This window comes from Corylus avellana, chromosome 3, assembly GCF_965113065.1.
Source record: "Corylus avellana chromosome 3, dhCorAvel1.hap1.2, whole genome shotgun sequence".
NCBI classification, from domain to species: Eukaryota; Viridiplantae; Streptophyta; class Magnoliopsida; order Fagales; family Betulaceae; genus Corylus; species Corylus avellana.
In genome coordinates this window covers 35,186,611-35,210,439 of record NC_142492.1, presented here as the reverse complement: position 1 = coordinate 35,210,439, position 23,829 = coordinate 35,186,611, and the positions used below count along the sequence as shown (strand labels likewise).

Genomic DNA, 23,829 nt, shown 5'->3' with positions numbered 1-23,829 from the left:
TTTCGCTTTACTTCTATTCATTCTTTTAATTTTAACCTCAAACTGGCAGACTGGTAAAAGCACCTTTGTTGAGCATAGGACATTTCTGCACTTATATCGAAGCTTTCATCGCCTTTGGATCTTTTTGGTGTTAATGTTCCAGGTTATTTTGTACTTCTGTGCATTACTACTGTTTATTTTTGAGTGTATCTTGTTCATCCTTAAAACAATTTTGTCATTTATTACAGGGTTTGACGATCATAGCCTTCAAGAATGGACGCATCAATTTGGATACTTTTAAGATTGTACTTAGTGTTGGGCCATCTTTTGCTATCATGAATTTTATAGAGAGTAAGTTTTTTGCATCTTCCATGTACTTTTGTCATCATTTCTCATCAATAAATCTCAAATCTCACCCCTATTTACGCTTTTGTTTTTCTTTTATTCACTGGGTCATGTGCTGCTTGCACAGGTTGTTTAGATGTCTTGCTTATGTTTGGGGCTTACACCACAGCAAGAGGCATGGCTATCTCAAGGCTTGTTATTAGGTTTTTCTGGTGTGGCTTGAGCTCTGTATTCGTCACCTATATTTACCTGTGAGTCTACAATATGCTTTTTTCTGTGACATGCTTTTATGTGGTCAGCTACCGAAACAGTATTTACTTCTGACTACATATCCCTAATTTTTCTTCTATTTGTTGACAAACTTGCAGGAAGCTTCTGCAGGAAAGAAATAACGGGAACTCAAATAATTCATTCTATTTCCGAATATACATTCTTGTAGTGGGTGTTTATGCGGCTTTACGACTAGCCTTTGCATTTCTACTTAAAGTTCCGGCATGTCATGCACTCTCTGAAATGTCTGATCAGTCATTTTTTCAATTTTTTAAGTGGATTTATCAGGTGAGTTTTTTTTTTTTTTTTTTTTTTCTTTAATTTTTAAATTTTATCTTTTGTAGAAATAAAGACCATGACAAAATCATAACCGATGGTATCTTCTGCTTCTTAATCTGCTATTTCAGGAGAGATACTTTGTTGGGCGTGGCCTTTTTGAGAGGATGAGTGATTATTGCAGGTTTGCTTTTGTGCTCAAGGATCTTTGGAATTGGTTTATTTTGAGAATGATATACTGTATGCCTTGCCATATTCTTCTCCTAAAAACGGGTACTGGCTGAGATGGAGCTTGTAAAAGTCATGTCTTGCATGCTGTCCGTAAATCAAATAATTCTTTATTAACCATATTTTACATTGTAAATTACATTTACATTGGCTCCTAGTGAGTTTTAGGTACGGGAGGCAAATATTGTTCGTGTGCGGGTTCGGGTCGTGTTAATACATGGGTATAAGGCTATATAAGTTAATCCTAACTCGACCCATTTAATTAAACGGGTCCAACTCATCAGCCCTAACCCTTTAATTTTGTATTGGGTTCATGTCGGGTTATATAAAAATTGTTAGCCATTATGTCGCGTGTTAGGTTCGGGTCGTGTTGAGGCATGTGTATAAGACTATATAGGTTAACTATAACCCGTCCTATTTAATTAAACGGGTCATACTCCTCAACCGTAACCCTTTAATTTCTTGTTGGGTTCGTGGGTCGTATAAAAAATTGCCAGTCCTAGTTTTAGGTGCTTACATTTGTTGTTTAAGAGTGTTATTCTATTATTAGATGCGTGCAGTTTCATTCTTGATCTTACCATAGGGAATAGTAAATGTGTTTAGATCAAGAATGAAAGTGCGTGTCATCTAACCGTGAATAGTAAATGTGTCCTGCTCCATTGCGAAGTAGCTAGAAACTTGTGGGCTTTGGCTTTTTGTCTTTTCAGGCTAGAGTGGGTAATGCCCCAATGGGTGGTAGAATTATTGGCGAGTTGGAGAGGCTAGTTTGGTAATCATCACAATGGAGAAGCCTGGAATATGCCCATCATTTGTGTGCTGTGGTGCATCTAGAGCAAACGCAACTTCTGAAACTTTAAAGAATGTGTGAGAAAAGTGGCAAAGTTAAAAGATATTATGTTCAAAACTCTTTATGGGTGGATGACTGCTATTAGTAGTTTTCACATTTCTAATTTTCTAGATTTTTAATAAGATTGGATTATTACTTATCAAAATAATAAAAAAAAAATTTCTGGATTTTTTTTGGATTTGTGTTCTTTTTCCTCCCCCTAAGTGGGTGTCTCTCTTGTTACTCCTTGTGTACTTGGGCTGCATCCTTTTGAGCTTTCTAATAGTATTGAATAACTTAAAAAAAAAAAAAAAAAAAAAAAAAAAAGTGAATGTGTCTTTCTTAACACCCCCTCCCAATTGCAGGTATGTGCTCTATTGGTTGGTGATCTTTACATGCAAGTTCACATTTGCTTACTTTCTCCAGGCAAGCATTGTGCTCTAATCTTAGCTTTCATACTCACTTCATATCTGACTTTATTACGATATTTAGGAATGGATGTATATTTACATAGCTGACATCCTTAGTTAATCTGTATTCCTATTGCAGATCAAACCTCTTGTGAAACCCACCAATATTATTGTGGCCCTTCCATCTTTGACTTACTCATGGCATGATTTAGTATCAAAGAGTAAGTTCATCATTATTTGCTTACCTTTATGATCTGGTCTTTTATTTTTACTCTTATGTATTAAACTTGAACCAATATAATATTTTCAGGTAGTATTTGGTCAGCGTAATGTTACATATAAAGTTAAGGAATGTGTTGAAGGAGTAGTTATGTACAAAGAAGTGAACTAATATGTGTTGTAAATTTTGATATTATCATGACAGTCTGAAAAATATGCTTCCGGAGAAATTTGAGGTAAATGAATCGAGCAAAGGGTATTGACCGCTTTAAAAGCACGAAACAATATTGAAATCGACCCTCATGTTTAATTTCCTACTTAAAATAGAAGGTTTGGCTCAGATTCTTGGTTGTAGGGTGGCTTTTTTGCCGATGAAGTATTCAGGTCTTCCTTTGGGTGCTTCATATAAGGATAAGTTCACCTGTGATGATATTGTTGAAAAAATGGAAAGTCATTTGGCTGGTTGGAAGATGCCATATTTGTCTAGGGGGTAGATTGACCTTGATTAAAAGCATTATCTCAAATTTGCTTGTGTATTATTTGTGCTTTTTCCTCATTCCCGTTGATGTGGCTAATCGGATTGGGAAGCTTCAAAGGGATTTTTTGTGGGGTGGAGTTGGCGATGAGTTTAAGTTCCATTTAGTTAGTTGGTCGAAGATTTGTTCTCCGATGTTTTGTGGTGGTTTGGGGTAAGAAACCTAGTTTAGTTTAATTGTGCTCTTCTAGGAAAATAGTTGTGGTGGTATGCTATGGAGGGGGAGGCTTTGTGGAGGTTGGTTGTAGAAACTAAATATGATTTCACGGGGGAGGTTGTTGTTTCAAGAAGGTAGTTGGACCTTATGGAGTGGGAATGTGAAAATATTTTAAGGGGGGGTGGGGAGTCTTTTCTCGATTTGTTAGATATGAGGTGGTAGATGGGTCAATGATTAGATTTTGGCATGATTTGTAGTGTGGGGATCAACCCTCAAAGGACACTTTTTTCGGAATTATTCAGTATTGCTAGATATAAGGAGGTGTGGGTGGCAGATTATGTGAAGTTCTCTAATGGAAATCTTTAGTGGGATATATCATTTACTAGACAAGTGCTTGATTGGGAGGTGGATTTGGTCACCTCTTTCTTTGATCTTTTGTACTCTATCAAGTTGAGACACGAGGGTGGGGATAAAATATGTTGGATCCCATCCAAAAGGTGGATGTTTGAAGTAAGATCCTTTAATCCTGCATTATTCATTCCTGCCAGCTCCAGAAAAATTCCTATGAGAATGGCATTCTTTGTGTAGACGAAGGCTAGGGTGGATCTTAACTTTGGATAGCTTGAGGAGGATGAGCGTACTCTGGGTATTAGTAATAGTTCTCTTCTCTCTCTTCTCTCTCATCCATTCCCGCCTGTGCCGGCGCGTGGGTGGCGCGTGAGAGCTGGTTGGTGCTAGTTTTAGGCTGTGTCATGGCTGGTTCGAGAAGGTGGCCGGTGGAGTCCAATGATTTTGAAGTGTTGATTAAGGAAGAGGTGTCAAGGGTGAGGATTTTTGAGAGGAGTAAAAGGATCAAAAGGTCGATTTTCATGAAGAAGGATGAGCTAGCTTGGATGGTGTGAACAGTGGAGGATTTGGTGGCAGTGGATAACTCTGAAGTCTTTTGGGATCAATCTAGAGCTGGGTATCCTAGAATAGTCACTCAGAAATGCTCTAATAGGCATGGATGTTTTCCGACGGTCGAGGAATTTGATGGAAGAAGAAGATGTGGCTTGATCATCATTTGAGAAGGCCGCCGTGGGATAGGGTGGGAACGCTTTATCGTGGAAATGCGAGTGGCAAACTCTTCCCTCTATGAGCATCGAGCGGTCAGTGAGCATCGACTGATCAGGGAAGATAAGAAGGACAAGGAGGGTAAGGAACGGAGGAGTTACGCGGAGACATTGAGGTTGTCGTTGAAGCCAATCGAGGAATGTTTCAATTCCTTCCCAGAACCGAGTGTCAGGGTGCCAAGGTGGCTAAGAGGTGCTTTTGGATATACGGAACAACAAGTCCATGAGTATGGCAAGAAAGCGTTGGTTCTGGCGAAGACCCATGCATCGGCGAGGGTTCTCGGTGGTTCCGATGAAGAGTTTTTGTCCGGCGAGGTCTGTCCAAGGACCTGTAGAGGCTGGAAAGCATAGTTTGAAGAATGGAGGTAGCGTGGGGTTTCGTTTAGAGCTTCGGCGAGTAGTCCCCAAACGCTGGCAGCGCTGTCTGCATCGGTTTCAGTTTCTGACCATATGAAGGGACGGGAGGGGAAGGGGCACCATGCTGGGCAGATCTACTCTGATGTAAGTCTCGAGCTCTTCAATGTTAGGGAGTCGTTGAGACGTTTGAAATGGGAGTGTGATGTGGGGCTGACAAAGATTGATATGGTGCTCAAGAAAATGGAGGATAGTGGGCTTGGCCAGTAGAAACCAGAAACGAAAGGGAAGGAGAAGTTTGGGCTGGAGGGAAAAGTCACAAAGCCCAATAGAAGGCTTAAGGTGAAGAAGAAAGTGGCCTTTAAGCCTAAAGGCGTTTTGGGCTCAGGCGTGGGCTTTATCAATAGCCCAGATCGCGCTGGACCCAAAGGAGTAAAATATCCAGCTGATTTGGTTCCGACGTTGGAGACTGAGAATGCTTCGAAAGGCTTGCGACCTTTCTTGGCAAGCTCGGCAAGCCCATCGTCTTTGGCCGGAAGGGCTTTATCAGCGGGAGATGGGGCTGGGTCAGCGGTAGGAGGAGCTCGCATGACGGTTATCGGCACTTCTGCCTGAGGCTTTGATGGGTCTTTGGCCGGAGAGCCGCCCAACAATAGGGATCCTTTAAGTCTGGCAATCGTGGCACAGCCCATCGGCAAGGGTAAAGCTTTGTTGACATATAGGAGGAAGAAGATTGGGTCGCAGATGTGGGACGCTGCACCGGTGGGTTCGCTAGAAGTTTCTCCTTCGGCTTGTGGGCAGGTGAAGGGGATCCTTGGGTCGAAGCTGGTATCTACTCAGAGGGTGCCAAAGACGCAATTTTCGCCGGAGAATCCTCAGAGTTCGCTGGAGTGTCTGTTGGAGACCCGCGAGGCTGGGGAGGGCATGGGTTCGGCCAGAGCTCAGTTTCTGTTGGAGACTTCCTCTCGTCTGAATACAGGGATGGTTGCAGGGGACTGTTCGCCGAAGGCTTGCCGGGGGGAGGAAATGAGTCTGGTTTCGTCGCTTCAGGTTGGACAAGAAGGAGTTGTACGTGTGCTGGCGATGGAGTTCATTGGGCCTGGATCTGGTAGGGATGAGGACAGTATCTCAGAAACAATTGGTTTGGAGGATTTAGGGCCAGAGAAAGTTTCTTCCAGCTGGGTAGTTGAAAGTTGCCTCAATTTTTGTCCTAAAATTGGTGTATCTGATGAGGGGAAAAAGGAGGAGTTGGCGGTTTTGTTCAATTCTATCGAAGCTTCTAGAATGCAGCGTGATTCTGATTTGGGAGGCATTTCTGCCAATGATCCTGCTCTCAAAGGATTTAAGGAGCTAAAGGAGTCATGTTGTTCTCGTATTTTTGAATGGGGCCAGACGATAACTGTGCAAAGTAGGGGCCAAGGGAGGGGTCGAATTGGTAGATCATGAAGCTTAACATCGTCGCATGGAATGTGAGAGGGTTGAATGCCCTCAAAAAAAGGTTGCGTATTAGGGGTCTCTTGAAAGAGTGGAAAACAGATATAGTGTGCTTGATTGAGACTAAGATGGAGGTTATTTCCCGTGGGGTGGTCCATGGTCTTTGGGGAGGTAAACATGTGGGGTGGATGTATAAGGGGTCTAATGGTTTGTCGGGGGGGATGTTACTAATGTGGAATAGGAGGGTGGTGGAGTGTAAGGAGGAGTATGTGGGGCATTTCACCCTGGCGTGCTCTTTTCAAAATGTGGAAGATAACTGGGTTTGGGCGTTTGGGGGGGTGTATGGTCCAAATGATGATGTGGAAAGAAGGGTCTTTTGGGAAGAGCTGGCTAGTTTGATGAATGTGTGGGAGGTCCCTTGGTGTTTTGGCGGGATTTTAATACTGTCCGGTTTCCTAGTGAGCGCTCTAGTGTTTCTTATTATTCTTCTGACATGATGGATTTCTTGGACTTCATATCATAGAACAATTTAGTGGACATTCCGATGATGGGGGGTCAATTTACTTAGTCTAATAGTCAAGAAAATAAGATTTGGTCTAGAATTGACCGGTTCTTGCTCTCCTCGGATTGGGAAGATCACTACCCAGCAGTGTCACAAAGAAGACTTCAACGCCTGCTCTCTGATCATTTCCCTTTATTATTGGACTGTGGGGCTCCTTGCGGTGGTAAGAAGTGCTTCAAATTTGAAAATATGTGGCTTAAAGCCGAAGGTTTTGTTGACAAGGTTAGTTCTTGGTGGGGGTCTTATTCGTTTGAGGGTTTACCTAGTTTTGTGTTAGCTAATAAATTGAAATCCCTTAAATTGGATTTGAAAAAGTGGAATGAGGAGGTGTTTGGTGATATTGGGAGGAAAAATGAGTTGTTGGTAGGTATTCAGGAGATGGATGAGTTGGCAGAGTCGAGAGGATTAGATCAAGAGGAGAAGATAAGAAAGGCGGATATGTCGAAAGAATTGGAGAATACCTTGTTGTGTGAAGAAATTCATTGGCGCCAAAAATCGAGAGCTTTGTGGCTCAAGGAGGGGGACCGAAATACTCGTTTCTTTCACAAGATGGCTAATTCTCATCGCAGGTACAATCGCGTGGAAGTGCTTCGTATTAATGGCGTCCTATCCGACGATCCAGTTGAGGTAAAAGATCACATTGTGCAGTATTGTCAAAGCTTATACTCGGAACAAAGCACTTGGAGACCTAGAATGGATACGCAGCCTTTTTTATCCATTGATGAGGAGGATAATAGGTGGTTAGAAAGAGATTTTGAGGAAAAGGAGGTATGGGAGGTGGTAAAAGGTATGGAGGGTGATAAGGCACCAGGTCCAGATGGCTTCTCCATGGCTTTTTTTCAAGCTTGTTGGGGTGTAGTTAAACATGATGTTATGGCGGTTTTTGTTGAGTTCCATCGTAGACGTCAATTGGTGAAGAGCTTGAATGCAACTTATATTTCCTTGATACCGAAAAAGGCGGATGCGGTGGAGATGAAGGATTTTCGGCACATTAGTTTGGTGGGAGGGGTGTACAAAATTGTTTCTAAGGTTCTTGCCAATAGGATGAGAAATGTTTTGGGTAAGGTCATATCCTACTCTCAAAATGCTTTCATCGGGGGTCGTCAAATCCTAGATTCTGTGCTCATTGCAAATGAATGTGTGGATAGTCGCATGAAATCAGGGGTGCCAGGTGTTCTTTGTAAATTGGACCTGGAAAAGGCTGATGACCATGTTAATTGGGATTTTGTTTTGTATTTGCTGCATCGGTGTGGTTTTGGCGAGAGGTGGAGAGCTTGGATAGAGTGGTGTATTATGTCGGTAAGATTCTCCATTCTTGTGAATGGTTCTCCGGAAGGCTTCTTTAACGGTTTGAGGGGAATTCGGCAAGGGGATCCTCTCTCTCCGTTACTTTTTGTGCTTGTTATGGAGGCCTTGAAAAAGATGGTGAATGCGACGGTTGACCAAGGCCTTTTGACTGGTTTCTCGGTGGGAGATAGGGTATTCTTGGAGTTGGTGGTTTCTCACTCTTTATTTGCTGATGATACTCTGATTTTTTGTGAAGCTTCTCTCGAGCAAATCAGGTATGTGCGTCTCATTTTCTTATGTTTTGAAGCTGTTTCGGGTTTGAGAGTTAGTCTGGGAAAGTCAAAAATTGTGGCTATTGGTGAGGTGGAGAACATTGGGGTGTTAGCTAATATCCTTGGGTGTAGTGTTGCCGATTTGCCTATGAAGTATTTGGGTCTCCCTCTTGGGGTGTCGTATAAGGATACGGTTATGTGGAATGGTGTGATCGAAAAGATGGAGTGTCAGATGGCAGGTTGGAAGAGAATGTATCTCTCTAAGGGAGACTGTTTAACTCTCATTAAGAGTACGTTGACTAATCTTCTAACTTACTTTTTGTCTCTGTTTCCGATTCCAATGAGTGTAGCAAAAAGGCTTGAGAAAGTCCGAAGAGATTTCTTGTGGGGAGAGATGGGAGATGAGCCTAAGTTGCATATTGTAAGTTGGAATCAAGTCTGTCGTCCCCTGCGTTCCGGTGGTCTTGGTATTCGAAAGATGCATCAGTTTAATCAAGCTCTCTTGGAGAAATGGCTTTGGAGATATGCGAATGAGAGTGAGGCTCTTTGGTGCAAGATTATCAAAGCTAAGTATGAAGACCAGGTTGGTGGGTGGTGCATGAAGGAGGTTTCGGGTTCTCATGGTGTGGGCTTATGGAAGCATATTCGACAAGGATGGAACTTCTTTGCCAAAGGTATTCGGTTTGAGGTGGGGGTGGGTTCGAAAGTTCGTTTCTGGCATGATATTTGGCGTGGGGAAAATTCTTTGAAGCATGCCTTCCCATCCTTGTTCAGTATCGCTAGGCACAAAGAAGCTTGGGTGAAGGATAACTTTACTTGGAGGAATGGGGTTGTCGAGTGGAATGTCATTTTTGTGCGGCCCGTCCAGGATTGGGACATGGATTTGGTTTCTCCTTTCTTTGATCGGTTGTACTCTTGCAAGATTTTCATAGGTACGGTGGATCGTATTCGCTGGTCCTTTTCTAAGAAGGGCAGGTTCGAGGTTATGTTACTCTACAAGGCCTTGTCCAACGTTAACCACGAGGTGTTTCCTTGGAAGAGCATCTGGCGTACTAAGGTGCCTCTGCGAGTGGCTTTTTTTGGGTGAACCGTGGCCCTAGGCAAAATTTTGACTCACGATAATTTGCGTAGGAGGAACCTTGTGGTAGTGGAGTGGTGTTGTATGTACAAGAAGACTGGAGAGTGAGTCTATCATCTTCTTTTCCACTGTGAGATCGCAAGTGCTCTTTGGCATACTATTTTTAGTCGGTTTGGGTTGCTTTGGTTCATGCCTTGCAGGGTAAGGGACTTGTTCGATTGCTGGTGGTCGGGTGGACGTTCTTGAAGCGCGGTAGTGTGGAAGATGATCCCTCTTTGTCTTATGTGGTGTATATGGAACGAAAGAAATGCTAGATATTTTGAGAATTCCATTAGGATTGTAAAGGAACTGACTCATCTTTTCTTCTTTACTCTTTACTCTTGGACGGCCGCTTGGCTAGCTCCTTTAGTGATTAGTTTTTCTGACTTCCTATTTCATTTCTCTCTCTCTTAGGCGCTCTCTTTTTATACTTTCCGTGTATGTGGGTTGCGCTCCTCTGTGCTTTTGTTTAATATCATTATTACTTATCAAAAAAAAAAGGAAGATGAGCGTTATACCGGTAGATTGGAGCTTTATGTGTATGAGGAGTTGGGAATCTATATATAATCTTTTGCTTCATTGTGAGGTGGCAGGAGAACTGTTTTGTCTTTTGGAGTAGTGTGGGTTATGCTGGAAAGATTAAAGAGTTTTTGGCGAGTGGAAGAGGTGAGGCAGGAAGCTGTAATATTTTTGAAGTTTGTTGGATGGCTCTTATGTGCTTAATGTGGTACATTTAGAGAGAACATAATGCACAAAGTTTTGAAGATTGCATGAGTTCGGTTGTAGAACTAAAATCTCTGATGTCCAAATCCCTTTATGCATGGATGGCGGCGTATAATAGTCGTCACTTTTCTAGTCATAATGAATTTTTAAAATTTTGTTCGTATTTTTCTCCCTTATAGAGGATCTCTTCTGTATATTTCCTGTGTACACGGGTTGCGCCTCTGTGTGCTTATTACTTATTACTGAATTTAAATTACTTATAAAAAAGAATAAAATGTAGTTAATGGTCTAGAGATTGATTTTTTAAATTGATTCAGAAAGTTATGGAAGTTTTTGTAACAAAACATGGAAATTGTAACATGTTTTTGTAAGATATTCATGTAGACAATAACATATATTTTCGAGTCTGAATATCATTATCTTCAGGTAGGAGTGATATATGTGATATATATATATAGGATGCAACAAATAATTTATTGAGAGCTTGATTTCTTAGGTCAAAGCATTTACTTGCAAAACAGGCTGGCTGAACCCCTGAGATGAATATGATTCCAATAGCCTGGTGCCTTTTTTAGAAGACCTTGAGATTCTAAAAGCAGGGTCTCTAGCTGAAAGCACTCTTCCTTTTGGTATTACACTCTAGGATCTTTAATTATGACCAGACTTTAAACTACCTCTTGAGTAACTAGCCAGAAAGTTACTTGATCATTAGAATGACAATTTCTCAATTCTTGCGAGAATTTTTGAGTTCGGGTATTGTGTAATGTGGTTTGTTCCTATGTGCATTCCCCATCTACACCATGGTTGTCTCTTTGTACAAATAACGAGACTGAGACCTTGTTATCAAGATTTTGCATTCCAGATAAGCACTATATTGATTGATCTACCAACTTTTGGGAGCCTGAAAAATATGGATAAAAAAACTGGTCTAAACTATCATTGGCTTTCAATCCCAAAGTAACAATAGGTCTGATGAATTCTGATGCCATCCCCACAGTATCTATGTTGCACACTTCCACCATGATCAAGTATTAGATATGGTTTTGAAGCTCTCTTTATCATTCGTAAAACTATTTACTTAACCTTGACATTGTAATATAATCCATGAATCCTACAAAATGCTTGTTATCTTACTAATATTGGTAGTATATATGATGACGCATCTTTGTTGCACTATGTTAATTGATCTACTACTTCTTCCTCTGTTTATTCCGTGTGCAAATCTTGAAAATTTGAGATTTGGTTATATTTCCCTTTTTTTTTTTTTTTTTGTTATTTTTTTCTTTGTCCCATTTTTCTTTTCCTTTTCGTGATTCCCTTTTTGTACTCTTGGGTTGTATCCCTTTTGCATCTATATTGACTTTCTCCGTTATATATAAAAAAAAATTCTCTTAATTTATTTGAGCTTTGTTAGTGCCTGTCATGGTAAGACATCTTCTTGTTTATCAATATGCTCTTTGTAGAGTCTTATTGACTTCACATTGACAGTAGGCATTCCATGGTAATACTATTCCCTTGTTAGTGTTGTGCTTATGTAAAGATGGAAAAAGGGTAAATTATGAACTTATTGTTTAATGGTAATATTATTCGTGTACTTGTTGCTTGAACTAAAACAGCTGCTATGTGTTACTGACGTATGTTTGTGGTTTTGGCAGACAATAAGAATGCCTTGACTGTAGCTAGTTTGTGGGCTCCTGTTGTGGCTGTGAGTATTCTTTTTCTTTGGCATGAGCATTTAAGTATCTAGATCGGAATTCAATGTTAGGTTGCTACCTGAGTGTTGTACTAAATAAGGGAATACCTTTGGAATATGCGGTATCTTGCTTTAGATGTTGGCCAAAACAAGTTCATTGGGATGAAACTTGTCAAGGTTCATATCAAAGTGTATTGCATGCACCTTGACCGAGATGCCTCTCGCAGGCTTGGTTCAGCTATAGGGCTTTCTTATTAAGTATTGCGATTAAGTTTGAAACCTCGATTCCTATGTTATTTTAATTCCATCAGCGTTCTCATAGTATATCTACTTGGCCATATCCCATTTTCTAAATATTTTTCTCTCTTCTAGATCTACATCATGGACATCCACATTTGGTACACTGTTTTATCAGCAGTTGTTGGGGGTGTAAAGGGTGCACGAGCTCGGTTAGGCGAGGTATCAACATATTTCATAATTTGTTTTAGAAAACAATAGTGTCAGGTTCTGTTTTTCTTTGGGTTACGCTCTAAATATTATTTTTGATGTCTTAGTGTTATTCCCCTTTCATCAGAAATCTTACATTGTCAGTTGCTTATTGCCGATTTGTGTTAGATACGTTCAATTGAAATGGTGCATAAGCGTTTCGAGACCTTTCCTGAAGCCTTTGCCAAGAACCTTGTCTCACCACAAACCAAAAGGTGGGTTTTTTTAATCATTTATTGTTTATTAATTTTTTAGAACTTTTTATATATGGTAGTCATTGTGCCAAATGTAGGTATTTTACTTTTTGTCAAATATGCTGGTGTTATATAAAAACGTTTAATTCACATTTGAAATTTTTAATCTTCGACCTTGTTTCTTTTAGCTTAATAAATCATTACTTCTGATTCAATACACCCTTAGTTTCTCACTCTTTCGAGGCTGTGACCTTAGACAAGATGGCACTAGATTGGATGCGGTTAGCTTGTCACAAATGATTTGGATGTGGCTTTGTTGATTGCGTACCTGCAATTCTTTTCATTCACTCGTTTCCACCAAAATACAATTTTCTCACTCTTTTGTATGAAGTCTTATTTTATTCTTAGAGATAAAATGGACTGCCTAATGAATGTGCTTTATGAAGTTCACAATTACTTTATGTGTCCTGTGCCGAATCAATTAAAGTTTAAGACTAAGTTGTCAATTTTTCTAGTCATAAAGTTTATAGAGTCCTGAAAACATGGTCAATGAGGGTGAATTTTGGAATGTACGGGTGAAATGTAATCATAGGTTTTAGGTTGGGGTGAAGTTGTGTGTGAAAACATTATTGTTAATATTTATGGGGTTTGGACTGTCTTTGATAATGCCTAGACGTGTAGTTGACTTGTATGCTTGTTGGTGGACTACTTGTAGTCTGCCGAGTGCTGTTGTGTAGTAAATGGTGTGTGGCTACATGCTTTTTATGGTGCTTATGGTAAGAAATGAATGACTAAAGTTTTACCTTTTACTTACGATAAGCAAATTGCTTATGGTAAGTAATTTGCTTCGTTTTGTCCCTTTCTAGTTAGGTGATCCTATTGTATACTCCTAGTGTACTTTGGGGCGCCTTACGCTTTTAATAAGATTGGTTATTACTTATCAAAAAAAATTTTTGAGGACCGAGAGGACATTGGAGGAAGTTAAGTCCTTATTCAAACCTCTATATCTTTGGACAGCTTCTTATGTTTCTCCTATGATGATTAGCTATAGTGATTTCCTTGTTCTTTTTGCTCTTTCTAGTTAGGTGGTTATTTTGTACTTTTTTTTTTTTTTTGGATAGGTAAAAATGTATATATCAAAAACCCAAAAGGGCGCAACACGATTACACAGGGAGTATAAAAGAGTGGTTATTTTGTACTTAAGGGCGCCTTATGCTTTTAATGATGTGTCAACTACTTAATAAAAAAAAAAGAATTATTGGGTTTTTTCTTATTCCATTCACATGAGAGAGCTTGTTGGTTTTGATGTCGGTTTCTTATCTAAGGATTTTATGTGGTTTATGCAGTATGCTATCAATAATATAAGGGTAAATATATTATTAGTCCTTGAGTCAATCTGCCAAAACTAAAAAATTTCTAAGTTTTTTTTTTCCTGAACTTTTACTCCCTTGGTCAACCGAAATGCCAATAAAATCCCTACTGTCAAAATTGTGTAACCACCGTTAGACCCAATAAAAAACACACCGTTTTGCCACGTCGGCATATTAATTTTTTATTAATTTAATTTAAAAATTAAATTAAAAAAAAAAATTGAATGGGTGGCTGGAATCACGTGATGCTCGTCGCTGGAGATGGAATTGTTCTGTCCAGGTGGTCGGCGTTGCTGCTCGTGGCCGGCTGTGGGTGGCAGTGGGCAGTGCGTGGGGGGAGAGGGAAGATGGAGATGGGTCACTGTCTCCGGCGACCAACTCTCTCCGGCCGAACCCACAGAAGATTGGGTCACTGTCCCATTAGAAATATTGGCATTCAATGCTTCATTTTGCCGGGGCTGATGGCCATAAAAAGCTGATGCTGAGGAATCTAATGGGAATATTGGGTGCTGCAAAGGGTTGTTTGATTGAAATATCTGGAAAAACAAATGCAAGGAAAACCCAATTCAGGAAAACTATAGTTGCTAAAAAGAAAGCTATTGCCTTAAAAGTACAAACTTACATCTTTGTGGATTAGATGATCGAAGTTGAAATCCAGCCTGGTATTGACATAAGCCAGTTTCATGGAGAGGAACTGCAACAAAACATACCGAATGAGCGAAGAAGCTTGAATTTGCAAACACAATTCACAACCAAATGTTGATTTACCTCAACTTGCTGTTGCAATGACTGGATGTAGTTGATAATTTCGTTGAGCATCAGTGCTTTTCCGGTGACCTAAAGTGGGAAATTTTTTTTTTTTTTTGATAAGTACCTAAAGTGGGAAAATCACAGGCCATATATAAGAAAAATACATATTCGTGTACTTTGACCCAACGTTTTGTTCAAAATTCTGAGTTTTCTTCTCTCACACCTTATTGCAACCAGGTACAAGATCTTGGAGAAGCTTCATCCTTTTGCTGATTCGGACCTGTCCAAAACACGTAATATAAGACAATGTCAATCTTGAAAAGCTTGGCAAGACGTAATGTGATGATCTGCAGAGAATTGAGCCATGGATATCTTACTCTTTCAGCGAGACTGTGGCTGTTTGTAGCCTGGCCCCTTCTGGCTCTTACATGAATGTAGTCCTTAGGAGCCTCCGGAGGCTTTGTGTTGTTTGTCTTGGCATCTTGCTCTTCCCCTGCACTTCCTCTGCTTTAGCATGGCCATTTTCATTTTCATCAGGCTCACTTGGCTTGCATCGCTTTGCATTCGAATAATCATTAACTTCAGCCACCTGAAAATAAAGTAATCTCTTGGATTTAACAATTGCTCGACCTTATCAAAATCGGAAAATTGGATAAAATTGACTTGCTGGTCTCTACCTTTGTAGCATTTGCAAATGGGGATAATGCAGGCTCCTTTGCTTTTCTCTTGGAAGCTGCTTTTCTTTTCCTGTCTCTGGCAACCGCACATTCTCTCTCTCTGTGTCTCTGGCCAAACCCACGCTCTCTCTCTCTCCGTCCACTGCTTTGGCTCAGACGGCGGCAAACTCAGCTGCTCGCCTACAACCCATTTCAGGAAATCCAAATTTCACCCAAAATTGAAATCCCCAAATCTCTCCCTCCATCTCCATCTTCCCTCTCCCCCCACCCACGGGCCACTGCCACCCACAGTCGGCCACGAGCAGCAACGCCGAGCACCTCGATAGAACAACTCCATCTCCGGTGACAAGCATCAAGTGATTCCAGCCACCCCTTCAATTTTTATTATTTATTATTTATTTTTTTTTTATTATTATTATTATTATTTATTTTTTTAAATTAAATTAATAAAAAATTAATATGCTGACATGGCAAAATGGTGTGTTTTGATCGGGACTAATGGCGGTTACACAATTTTGACGGTAGGGATTTTGTTGGCATTTCGATTGATTCAAGGAGTAAAAATTTGAAGAAAAAAAACTTAGGAATTTTTTAGTTTTGGCTGGTTGACTCATAGACTTATAATATATTTACCCATAATATAATGAGATAGTATTTGCAATTTTTCACTGTTTATTACTTTATTTGTTATGACTGGATGCCTGTTGTCTTAAATGGTTGGAAGTGTTTATATTTTAGTTTAATGATTCTATTTTTTTTCTCTATCATGCATTTAAATAATAAATGTTTATCAATGTGCTTTTACAGGATCCCCTTTGACAGACAAGCACCTCAAGTGAGTTATTTCTTTGATGCTTTAGCCGATCTAGTGGCATATTGTTTTACTACAGATGCGTTAGGAAATTGCTTCAGTGAAGTGGATTGTTTTCTGGTTTGATGGCAGAAAATGAGATAGGCAGTCAAAAAATATTCTGCTGGAAATAATTTCAGTTATAAATTGGTAGTTTTAAGCATCACTAGAAACCTCTAGTGGCAAAAAAGCAATGGAACACTCACTGGGAGCTTTTGGCTAAAAGAAAGAACACGGAAACATTTCTTATAGATTAACAAAAAGTTCATGTGAATATGAAAATGCCAACTTCATGTAAGAGGTCTCTGTATTTAATGTGAAAGAACCTTGAACTTTCACTGTGTTCATACCTGTTGCTGAATGAAATTAATCGGTGGCTTCTAATAATTATTTATTCTGTCCAATTTTGATAAAAATAACAATTTACATCAAACTGTAAATCCTGTTGTGTTGGAACTTTTTTCCAATTTATTGACCAAAATATTTTTTCTTTTTGTTCTTTTAAATTAAAAATTTGTCTTAAAACGAGACGTTCTTTGTCTTTCAAAAAATCTATAACATGCATGTTTTAAACCCCTTTTTTTGGACATGTTTTATTATTATTATATACCTATTACAGGTTTCACAGGATATGAACAAGACATATGCAGCCCTTTTTTCTCCATTTTGGAATGAGATAATCAAAAGCTTGCGTGAGGAAGATTATATTAGTAATAGGTAAACCATAGAGCAAATCCATTTTCCAAAAGAATGAAAAATGGGATTGCAATAATTTATTATGTTTCTATTTATTGTTTGTGTTGTAATTAGTATTCATATATCACTTCATCTTTTTAATTCTTCCAGGGAGATGGACTTACTCTGTATTCCTAGCAACACCGGAAGTCTAAGATTAGTTCAATGGCCTTTGTTTCTTCTCAGCAGTAAGGTGGATGTTACCTGGAATATTATTGTTGATAGACTCTTCTGGTATACTGTAATACCATATGTCTGCTGAATCACATTATTTTTTCCAGATCTTGTTGGCAGTAGATTTGGCCTTGGACTGCAAAGATACACAGGCTGATCTTTGGAATAGAATATGTAGGGACGAATACATGGCATATGCAGTTCAGGAGTGCTACTACAGTATTGAAAAAATTTTACATTCCCTGGTTGACGGTGAAGGGAGACTTTGGTATGAATCCCTATGCCCTGTCATAATCACTTTGAATTCGTTTATGTGTCAACTTTAAAAGTTACACTAGTAGTAATTAGATTTTTGTATGTCTTGTATAATTTTGTGTATGTACAGATGATTATTTATTTTTGTGCTTTATTGGTAACCTCCTTTATGATAGGGTTGAGAGGATCTACCGTGAGATTAACAACAGTATACAAGAGGGTTCACTTGTTATAACCTTATCTCTTCAGAAGCTTCCAGTGGTGGTTTCAAGATTTACCGCATTGACTGGGCTCCTGGTATGTGATCTGTTAACTACGTGCATCATTTAACTTGCTGGAATTTATACTGCTGGGATCTATACTAATATATGAGTAATATTTAACCCCCTTGGCTTTGAATGAAGAGAAGCTTATTTTTGTTGGCTACTTTTTTTCTCTTACTTTCTTCAGGTTAATTTTTTTTTTTTCTTCTTTTTTGTTTTCTGGTTATTTATGTATTATAAATGAATTTTCAATTCCCTTGCTAACATAAGATTATCAAATGTAGTTTATATAGTTACTACCTGAGATCTAGATCCACTATTGAGCAATTTTAAGCCAAGATTACATATATTGATATCTCTCATCATCGTCAGGATATTGTCTCATACACCTGTCCAATGCGCCTGTTTCTTGTATGCTGCAGACATGTGGTGCATTGGATTTTGTTGAATCTTGACCGATGTGATGGTAATTTGTTTATTCCTGGAATCACCATAGTTCATATGATCTAAACTTTGGTCAGTAGTAGTCCGGTACAGCGGTCAACCTGAAAATATCCTTCTACTTCTCCCACATATTGGTCCTTTTGAGAGGCATTATGGAAATTATTATATTGAAACCATGTTTACTTATCAAAAAAAAATAAATAGAAAATACACGTTTTTTTTCCTTTTTTGTGCGCGGGGGGGGGGTGACACTTCAATTAAGTTGTACCACATAGAAGCTTATTGTTTACCAATCTATTTAAGCTACAAATAAGCCTGCTCAAGATGGTGGAATCAAAATGCAACCATTGCGGTCGAGAAGGGCACGCCATGGAATGATGTTTCAAACTTCATGGATATCGTACTGCATTTCTGGATGATTGGTGTGTCACATTCGTCTTTCCATTCCATAAAACATATGATGCGAAGAGGCATTTTGTTTATTCTACTAATACTAGTATACTTCTCTAATTTTTTTTTTTTTTTTAAACATGGGTTGGACCACATGACTTAGTATTGCCTACGTGTGGTTCCATCCTTTCGTAATATGCTTGTTTTACTCATTGCCCTTTTAGGTGCTGTGTGGTGCTTCCATCATTTCATTGTTTCCCGTTTTGGTGCTGTTTGTAGTTGAAATAAGAATTTCAACAGTAGCCATTGTTGCTATAAAATTTAAAGCATTGTTTTTGTTAAAAAATAGTTGGGAGTCCTTTATAATCTTGAGTATAGTTTTTTTACTTTATTGATCTGTTATCTTTCAAATGTCGTATGCCTTACTGCCACTCAAAGTTTATAGCCATTAAAAATGTTGGACGTGGTTTTGTCAAAGTTTTTAGGGTCGAAATACAGGATGTCTGTCTATTATTTGTCAATTTAGGATGTTATGGTGATTGCTTGTTATTATATTAACAAGTGATTTGCATCAGATGCGGGACGGAACTCCTGAACGTGAAAGAGGTGCTGCAAAAGCTGTCTATGAGCTGTATGAAGTTGTTACACATGAGTTGCTTTCGTCTGATTTAAGGTATATGATTGGCCACATGATCCTGAAGATATATAGAACGATAACTTGTGAATTGTGGTAATTATTTATATTTTAATTTTCTAGGGAGCAGCTTGATACATGGAACATTTTGGCAAGAGCAAGAAATGAAGGGCGCCTTTTTTCTAAGATAGCATGGCCCAAGGACCCAGAAATTGTAAGCATTTCTGGAAGCTCCTTTTTAACACTTTATAACCTCTTTTGCTATGTAGTTTGATTTACCAGGGCTGTCTTATCCTGTTTGTTGTCACAGGTGGAGCAAGTAAAGCGGTTGCACCTTCTTCTCACTGTAAAGGACTCTGCAGCTAACGTTCCAAAGAATCTTGAAGCAAGGAGAAGATTAGAGTTCTTTACGAATTCGTTATTTATGGACATGCCTCCGGCAAAGCCAGTCAGTGAAATGTTGCCCTTCAGGTACTTTTATCTCGGAAGTGATTTTCCTTTTTAGTGTTGACTATGTCATTTTAATTTTGTTTTGTTTGTTTTGTTTGAGAATAGTGTCTTCACCCCGTACTACAGTGAGACTGTACTCTATAGTTCCTCTGATTTGCGTGTTGAAAATGAAGATGGAATATCTATTCTTTTCTATCTTCAGAAGATTTTTCCAGGTATCTCTCTCTCGCTCTCTCTCTCTCTCTCTCTCTCTCTCACATAAGCAATCTTTCCCATTAGGAGGGTATTCCTAAAAAAGAAAAGAAGTACAAACCATAGTGTCAAATTCAAACATTAATGAATGTGAAGGTGGTTAATTAAAAACCAGGACAATGATGAACTAAGCCTATTGAGTGCCAGGTCAATATTACGTCCTCCCTTTGTGAGAATGAGATGGAGGGTAAGATCTTAAGCTCGTGAGCCACTGTGTCCATGTGTAATCTTCCTATTATTAAAGAAAAATTAAGAAGAATAATGTCTTGAGAAAACAGAATTAGAGCCCAGCAATAGTTTGCTTGTTCCCCTTGCTCAAATCAGAATGTACCAATCTCAAAGTTATACCAACTACCAAGTTTCCTGCTCCAGCAGGCTTACAAATTGATAATGAAAAACGATTACCCAGAAAGCAACAGTAAGAGAAAACTATAGATACCAAAGCTTTCTCCATCCCTTGCATGTAGCACTATCGAACAACTGCCCTGTTTTTCTCCTAATTCTCAAATGTATGAATTCTTTGAAAAGCCGTTATCCACACTGTTATGAAATAGGAGACCACAGAAGAGAGAAACAGTATCATATTCTGGCTCTCACAATTTATTTCTATGTATAGGATTAATTACACTATTCTAGAATAGGTACATGTTAGAGGGAACCTTATAAGTACAGCTACAATAGGGTTGCCTCATAAGGACACCCCACACATCTTCTAGAATAGGGACACCTATCCCTTTCATTTCTTTCTTTCTCCCTAAAGCTGGAGCATATATGTGACATAAGTCCAACTTGAAACAAATGAACTCTATGACACAAAGACTTTGTATACACATCATCAAATTGGTTTCTGACTTCACAGTGGTGGAGGGTCCTTATGGAGTGGGAGTGTGGAAACATATTCGGAGAGGATGGGAAGTTTTTTCGAGATTTATTAGTTTCGGGATAGGTGATGGTTCCCATATTAGATTTTGGCATGATAATTGGTGCTAGATACTTTGAGGACTCCACTAGGACTATAGAGGAATTGACTCATTTTTTTTTCTTTACTTTGTATTCCTGGACGGCCGCTTGGCTAGCTCCTATAGGGATTAGCTTCTCTGATTTCCTTTTTCATTTTTCTCCCTCTTAGGCGCTTTCTTTTATACTTCCCGTGTATGTGGGTTGCGCCTCTATGCGCTCTTTTATATCATATTTACTTATAAAAAAAAATAAGGAGGCATGGGTTAAGGATCATATGCAACTGTCCAATGGCAGCATACAGTGGAATGTTCCCTTCTTACGAGTTGTCCAAGATTGGAAGGTAGAGGTGGTGACATCGTTCTTTGGGAAGTTATATGCCTTTCGCAGGCGTAAGGGAGTGACGGACTGCATGTTGTTGAATCCTTCCAAATGGAATATCTTTGAGGTAAAGTCTTTTTTTTTTGCATGCTCTCTTGTACGGGAACAGAAACTTCCTCTTTCCCATGGAGGAGTATATAGAAAGTCAAAGTTCCATAGCGAGTCAGTTTCTTTGTGTGGACGGCGACTCTAGGGAAGATTCTGACTTTGGACAACTTGCGTAAAAGAGGTATCATTGTGGTGGGATGGTGTTGCATGTGTAAGTAAAGTGGTGAGTCTATCAACCATCTTCTCCTTCATTGTGAAGTGGCACGAGCGTTATGGAGTGTAGTACTCACTCTTTTTGATGTCACATGGGTTATGTTTGGAGGGGTGGTAGATTTGTTAGTGTGTTGGTGTGGTCAGCGTGGTCATATTTTAGCTAAGGAGGTGTGTCGTATAGTACCATGGTGTCTTATGTGGATTATTTGGCGATACTGAAATGCAAGATGTTTTGAAGATTAAGAAAGGTCAGTGGAAGAGCTCAAAAAGTTGCTTATTCAAGCATTGTTCCATTGGACCGAAGCTTGTAGTGTTCCTAAGATTTCCACCATGTCTCAATTTTTATCTTTATGTTCCTCTTTTTGACTTTAGTTGGGCATTTCTTTGTATACTTTCTGTGTATTAGGGTTGCACCCTTCTGCGCTTTTCAATGAACCGCTTATTTATCAATATATATATATATATATATCCATGCGGTATCTTTTCCTGAATGTGATGGCAATTAATCTCAATTGTTTGGTCCTTTCATGGTATACATGATTAGAGACTCTGCAGAGCAACTTGATTATCACAAAACTGTGGGATAGGAGCAGGAAAACCAATTTCCTTAGGAAACTGTTGTAACCATGTTAGTTCACTTGCTGTATGAGCCATTGCTCCATGCTTTTGCACTAGTTCATGCCACCATTTGTCTCTTTATTTTTTTATTTTTTTTATTTTATGTGATCAGAATACCCCAATGAACATACAGTACCCTGTGATAGACCTTCTATTTGAGGGAGAATCTACCCAATCTATGTCAGTATGACCTTCTACCATTTTTCTTATTGTCAAGATTAGTGTTTTTGACAAAAGAGAGGTTCAGGATCTATACATTTCTAGCCCTCAAAGTCCATTGATATATATAGGAACAACTACAATATTTTTTTTTTGATAAGTAAAAAGATGAATTAAAGAGCGCAGAGGGGCGCAACCCAAGTACACAGGGTGTATACAAGAGAGCGACTAAGAGGAAGAAAAAGAAGAAGAAAACATAAAAAGAAAGTCAGGGAAGCTAATCACTATAGGCGCTAGCCATCCAGCAGTCCAAGTGAAAAGAGTGTACAAGAAAAAGTGTACAATGTCCTCTATATTTCTAGATGAGTCCTCGAAACATCTAGCATTTCTCTCACTCCAGATGCACCACATGAGGCAAAGAGGAACCATCTTCCACACAACAGCACTGCGAGACTTGCCACCCACCCACCAAGAAGCATACAACTCCCTAACACAACCAGGCATCACCCAACACAAACCAAACCGAGAGAACACGGCATTCCACAAGATACGCGCAACCCCACAATGAAGAAAGAGATGATCAACTGACTCCCCATCCGATTCACACATGCAACAACGATTTACCACTACAATACCTCTCTTCCGAACATTATCCAATGTTAGAGTCTTCCCAAGCACGGCCGTCCAAACAAAGAAAGCCACTCTTGAAGGAACCTTAGTGCGCCAAATACTTTTCCATGGGAAAGGGATGGGATTTGTAGAAGCAAGGATCTTGTAATAAGATCTTACCTCAAAAGTTCCTTTACGAGAAGAGATCCACCACATCCTATCCTCCCCTACTCCACTCCTCGAATGCGCATACAAGAGCGTGTAGAAAGAGGCCAAGACCTCCACTTCCCAATCATGAACCCTGCGAATGAAGGACACGTTCCACTGCACAGAGCCATTAAGACACTCCCTATTATCCGCAATAGATGCATCCTTATTGGTGGCAATATTGAAGAGTCTAGGAAAAGCATCCTTGAGAGACATGTCACCACACCAGATGTCCTCCCAAAACCTGATGTTGGACCCAAGACCAGGGACAAATCTGAAGTGACCTCGAAGCGACCTCCACCCCCTGCAAATATGCTTCCATAGCCCCACCCCATGTGGACCACTAGGATCCCTAGAACGCCAACCGCCCCAAACCGCACCATGCTTAGCCACCAAGATCTTCCTCCACCAAGCCTCTTTCTCATGAGCAAATCTCCACAACCATTTCCCCAACAAAGCTTGATTCATCACACGCAAATTTCGGATCCCTAAACCTCCCTCAGAGATCGGAGAACAAACCTTGTTCCAACTAACCAAATGGAACTTAAACTCATCATTAATCCCACCCTATAAGAAATCACGTTGAATCTTCTCCATACGCTTTGCCACGGATGCAGGGATAGGAAACAGGGACAAAAAATAGTAGGGAGATTGGATAGGGTGCTTTTGATGAGAGTAATCCTTCCCCCCTTAGACAAATACAAGCGTTTCCATGGGGCCAGTCTTCTAGCGTACTTCTCCAACATGTCCTCCCAACTAGCCTTAACCCTGAACGATGCCCCCAGCGGGAGACCCAAGTACTTCAAAGGCGTAGAAGCTGAACCGCAACCCAGGATGCCCGCCATAGAGCTCACATTATCCATACTACCAACAGGAACTAAAACAGATTTAGCCAGATTCACCTTTAACCCAGA

The 23,829-nt window shown here is 39.6% G+C and overlaps 2 protein-coding genes and 1 pseudogene across 2 annotated transcripts in view; 2 read left to right on the top strand and 1 right to left on the bottom strand.

The window, feature by feature from the left end:
- LOC132173904 (callose synthase 10) overlaps positions 1–23,829 on the top strand; it is a 58,364-nt gene that overhangs the window by 14,026 nt on the left and 20,509 nt on the right. Inside the window, exons 13-31 of the mRNA XM_059585572.2 lie at positions 50–142; positions 228–330; positions 452–575; positions 693–882; positions 1,002–1,054; positions 2,290–2,350; positions 2,474–2,555; positions 11,762–11,811; positions 12,172–12,258; positions 12,415–12,500; positions 16,084–16,111; positions 16,746–16,843; positions 16,973–17,054; positions 17,143–17,303; positions 17,467–17,587; positions 18,963–19,060; positions 19,145–19,235; positions 19,332–19,492; positions 19,577–19,686. The gene's annotated coding sequence lies outside the window, so the exon portion shown is untranslated. The remainder of the gene's footprint in view (positions 1–49; positions 143–227; positions 331–451; positions 576–692; positions 883–1,001; positions 1,055–2,289; positions 2,351–2,473; positions 2,556–11,761; positions 11,812–12,171; positions 12,259–12,414; positions 12,501–16,083; positions 16,112–16,745; positions 16,844–16,972; positions 17,055–17,142; positions 17,304–17,466; positions 17,588–18,962; positions 19,061–19,144; positions 19,236–19,331; positions 19,493–19,576; positions 19,687–23,829) is intronic.
- On the bottom strand, positions 12,938–15,629 carry LOC148587119 (transcription factor bHLH62-like; annotated as a pseudogene).
- Positions 15,744–20,145, top strand: LOC148587118 (callose synthase 10-like). Its single transcript, XM_088514495.1, has 11 exons — positions 15,744–15,754; positions 16,084–16,207; positions 16,746–16,843; positions 16,973–17,054; positions 17,143–17,303; positions 17,467–17,587; positions 18,963–19,060; positions 19,145–19,235; positions 19,332–19,492; positions 19,577–19,686; positions 20,048–20,145. Exons 1-11 carry the CDS (start codon positions 15,744–15,746, stop codon positions 20,143–20,145), a joined length of 1,155 nt encoding a protein of 384 aa, XP_088370621.1.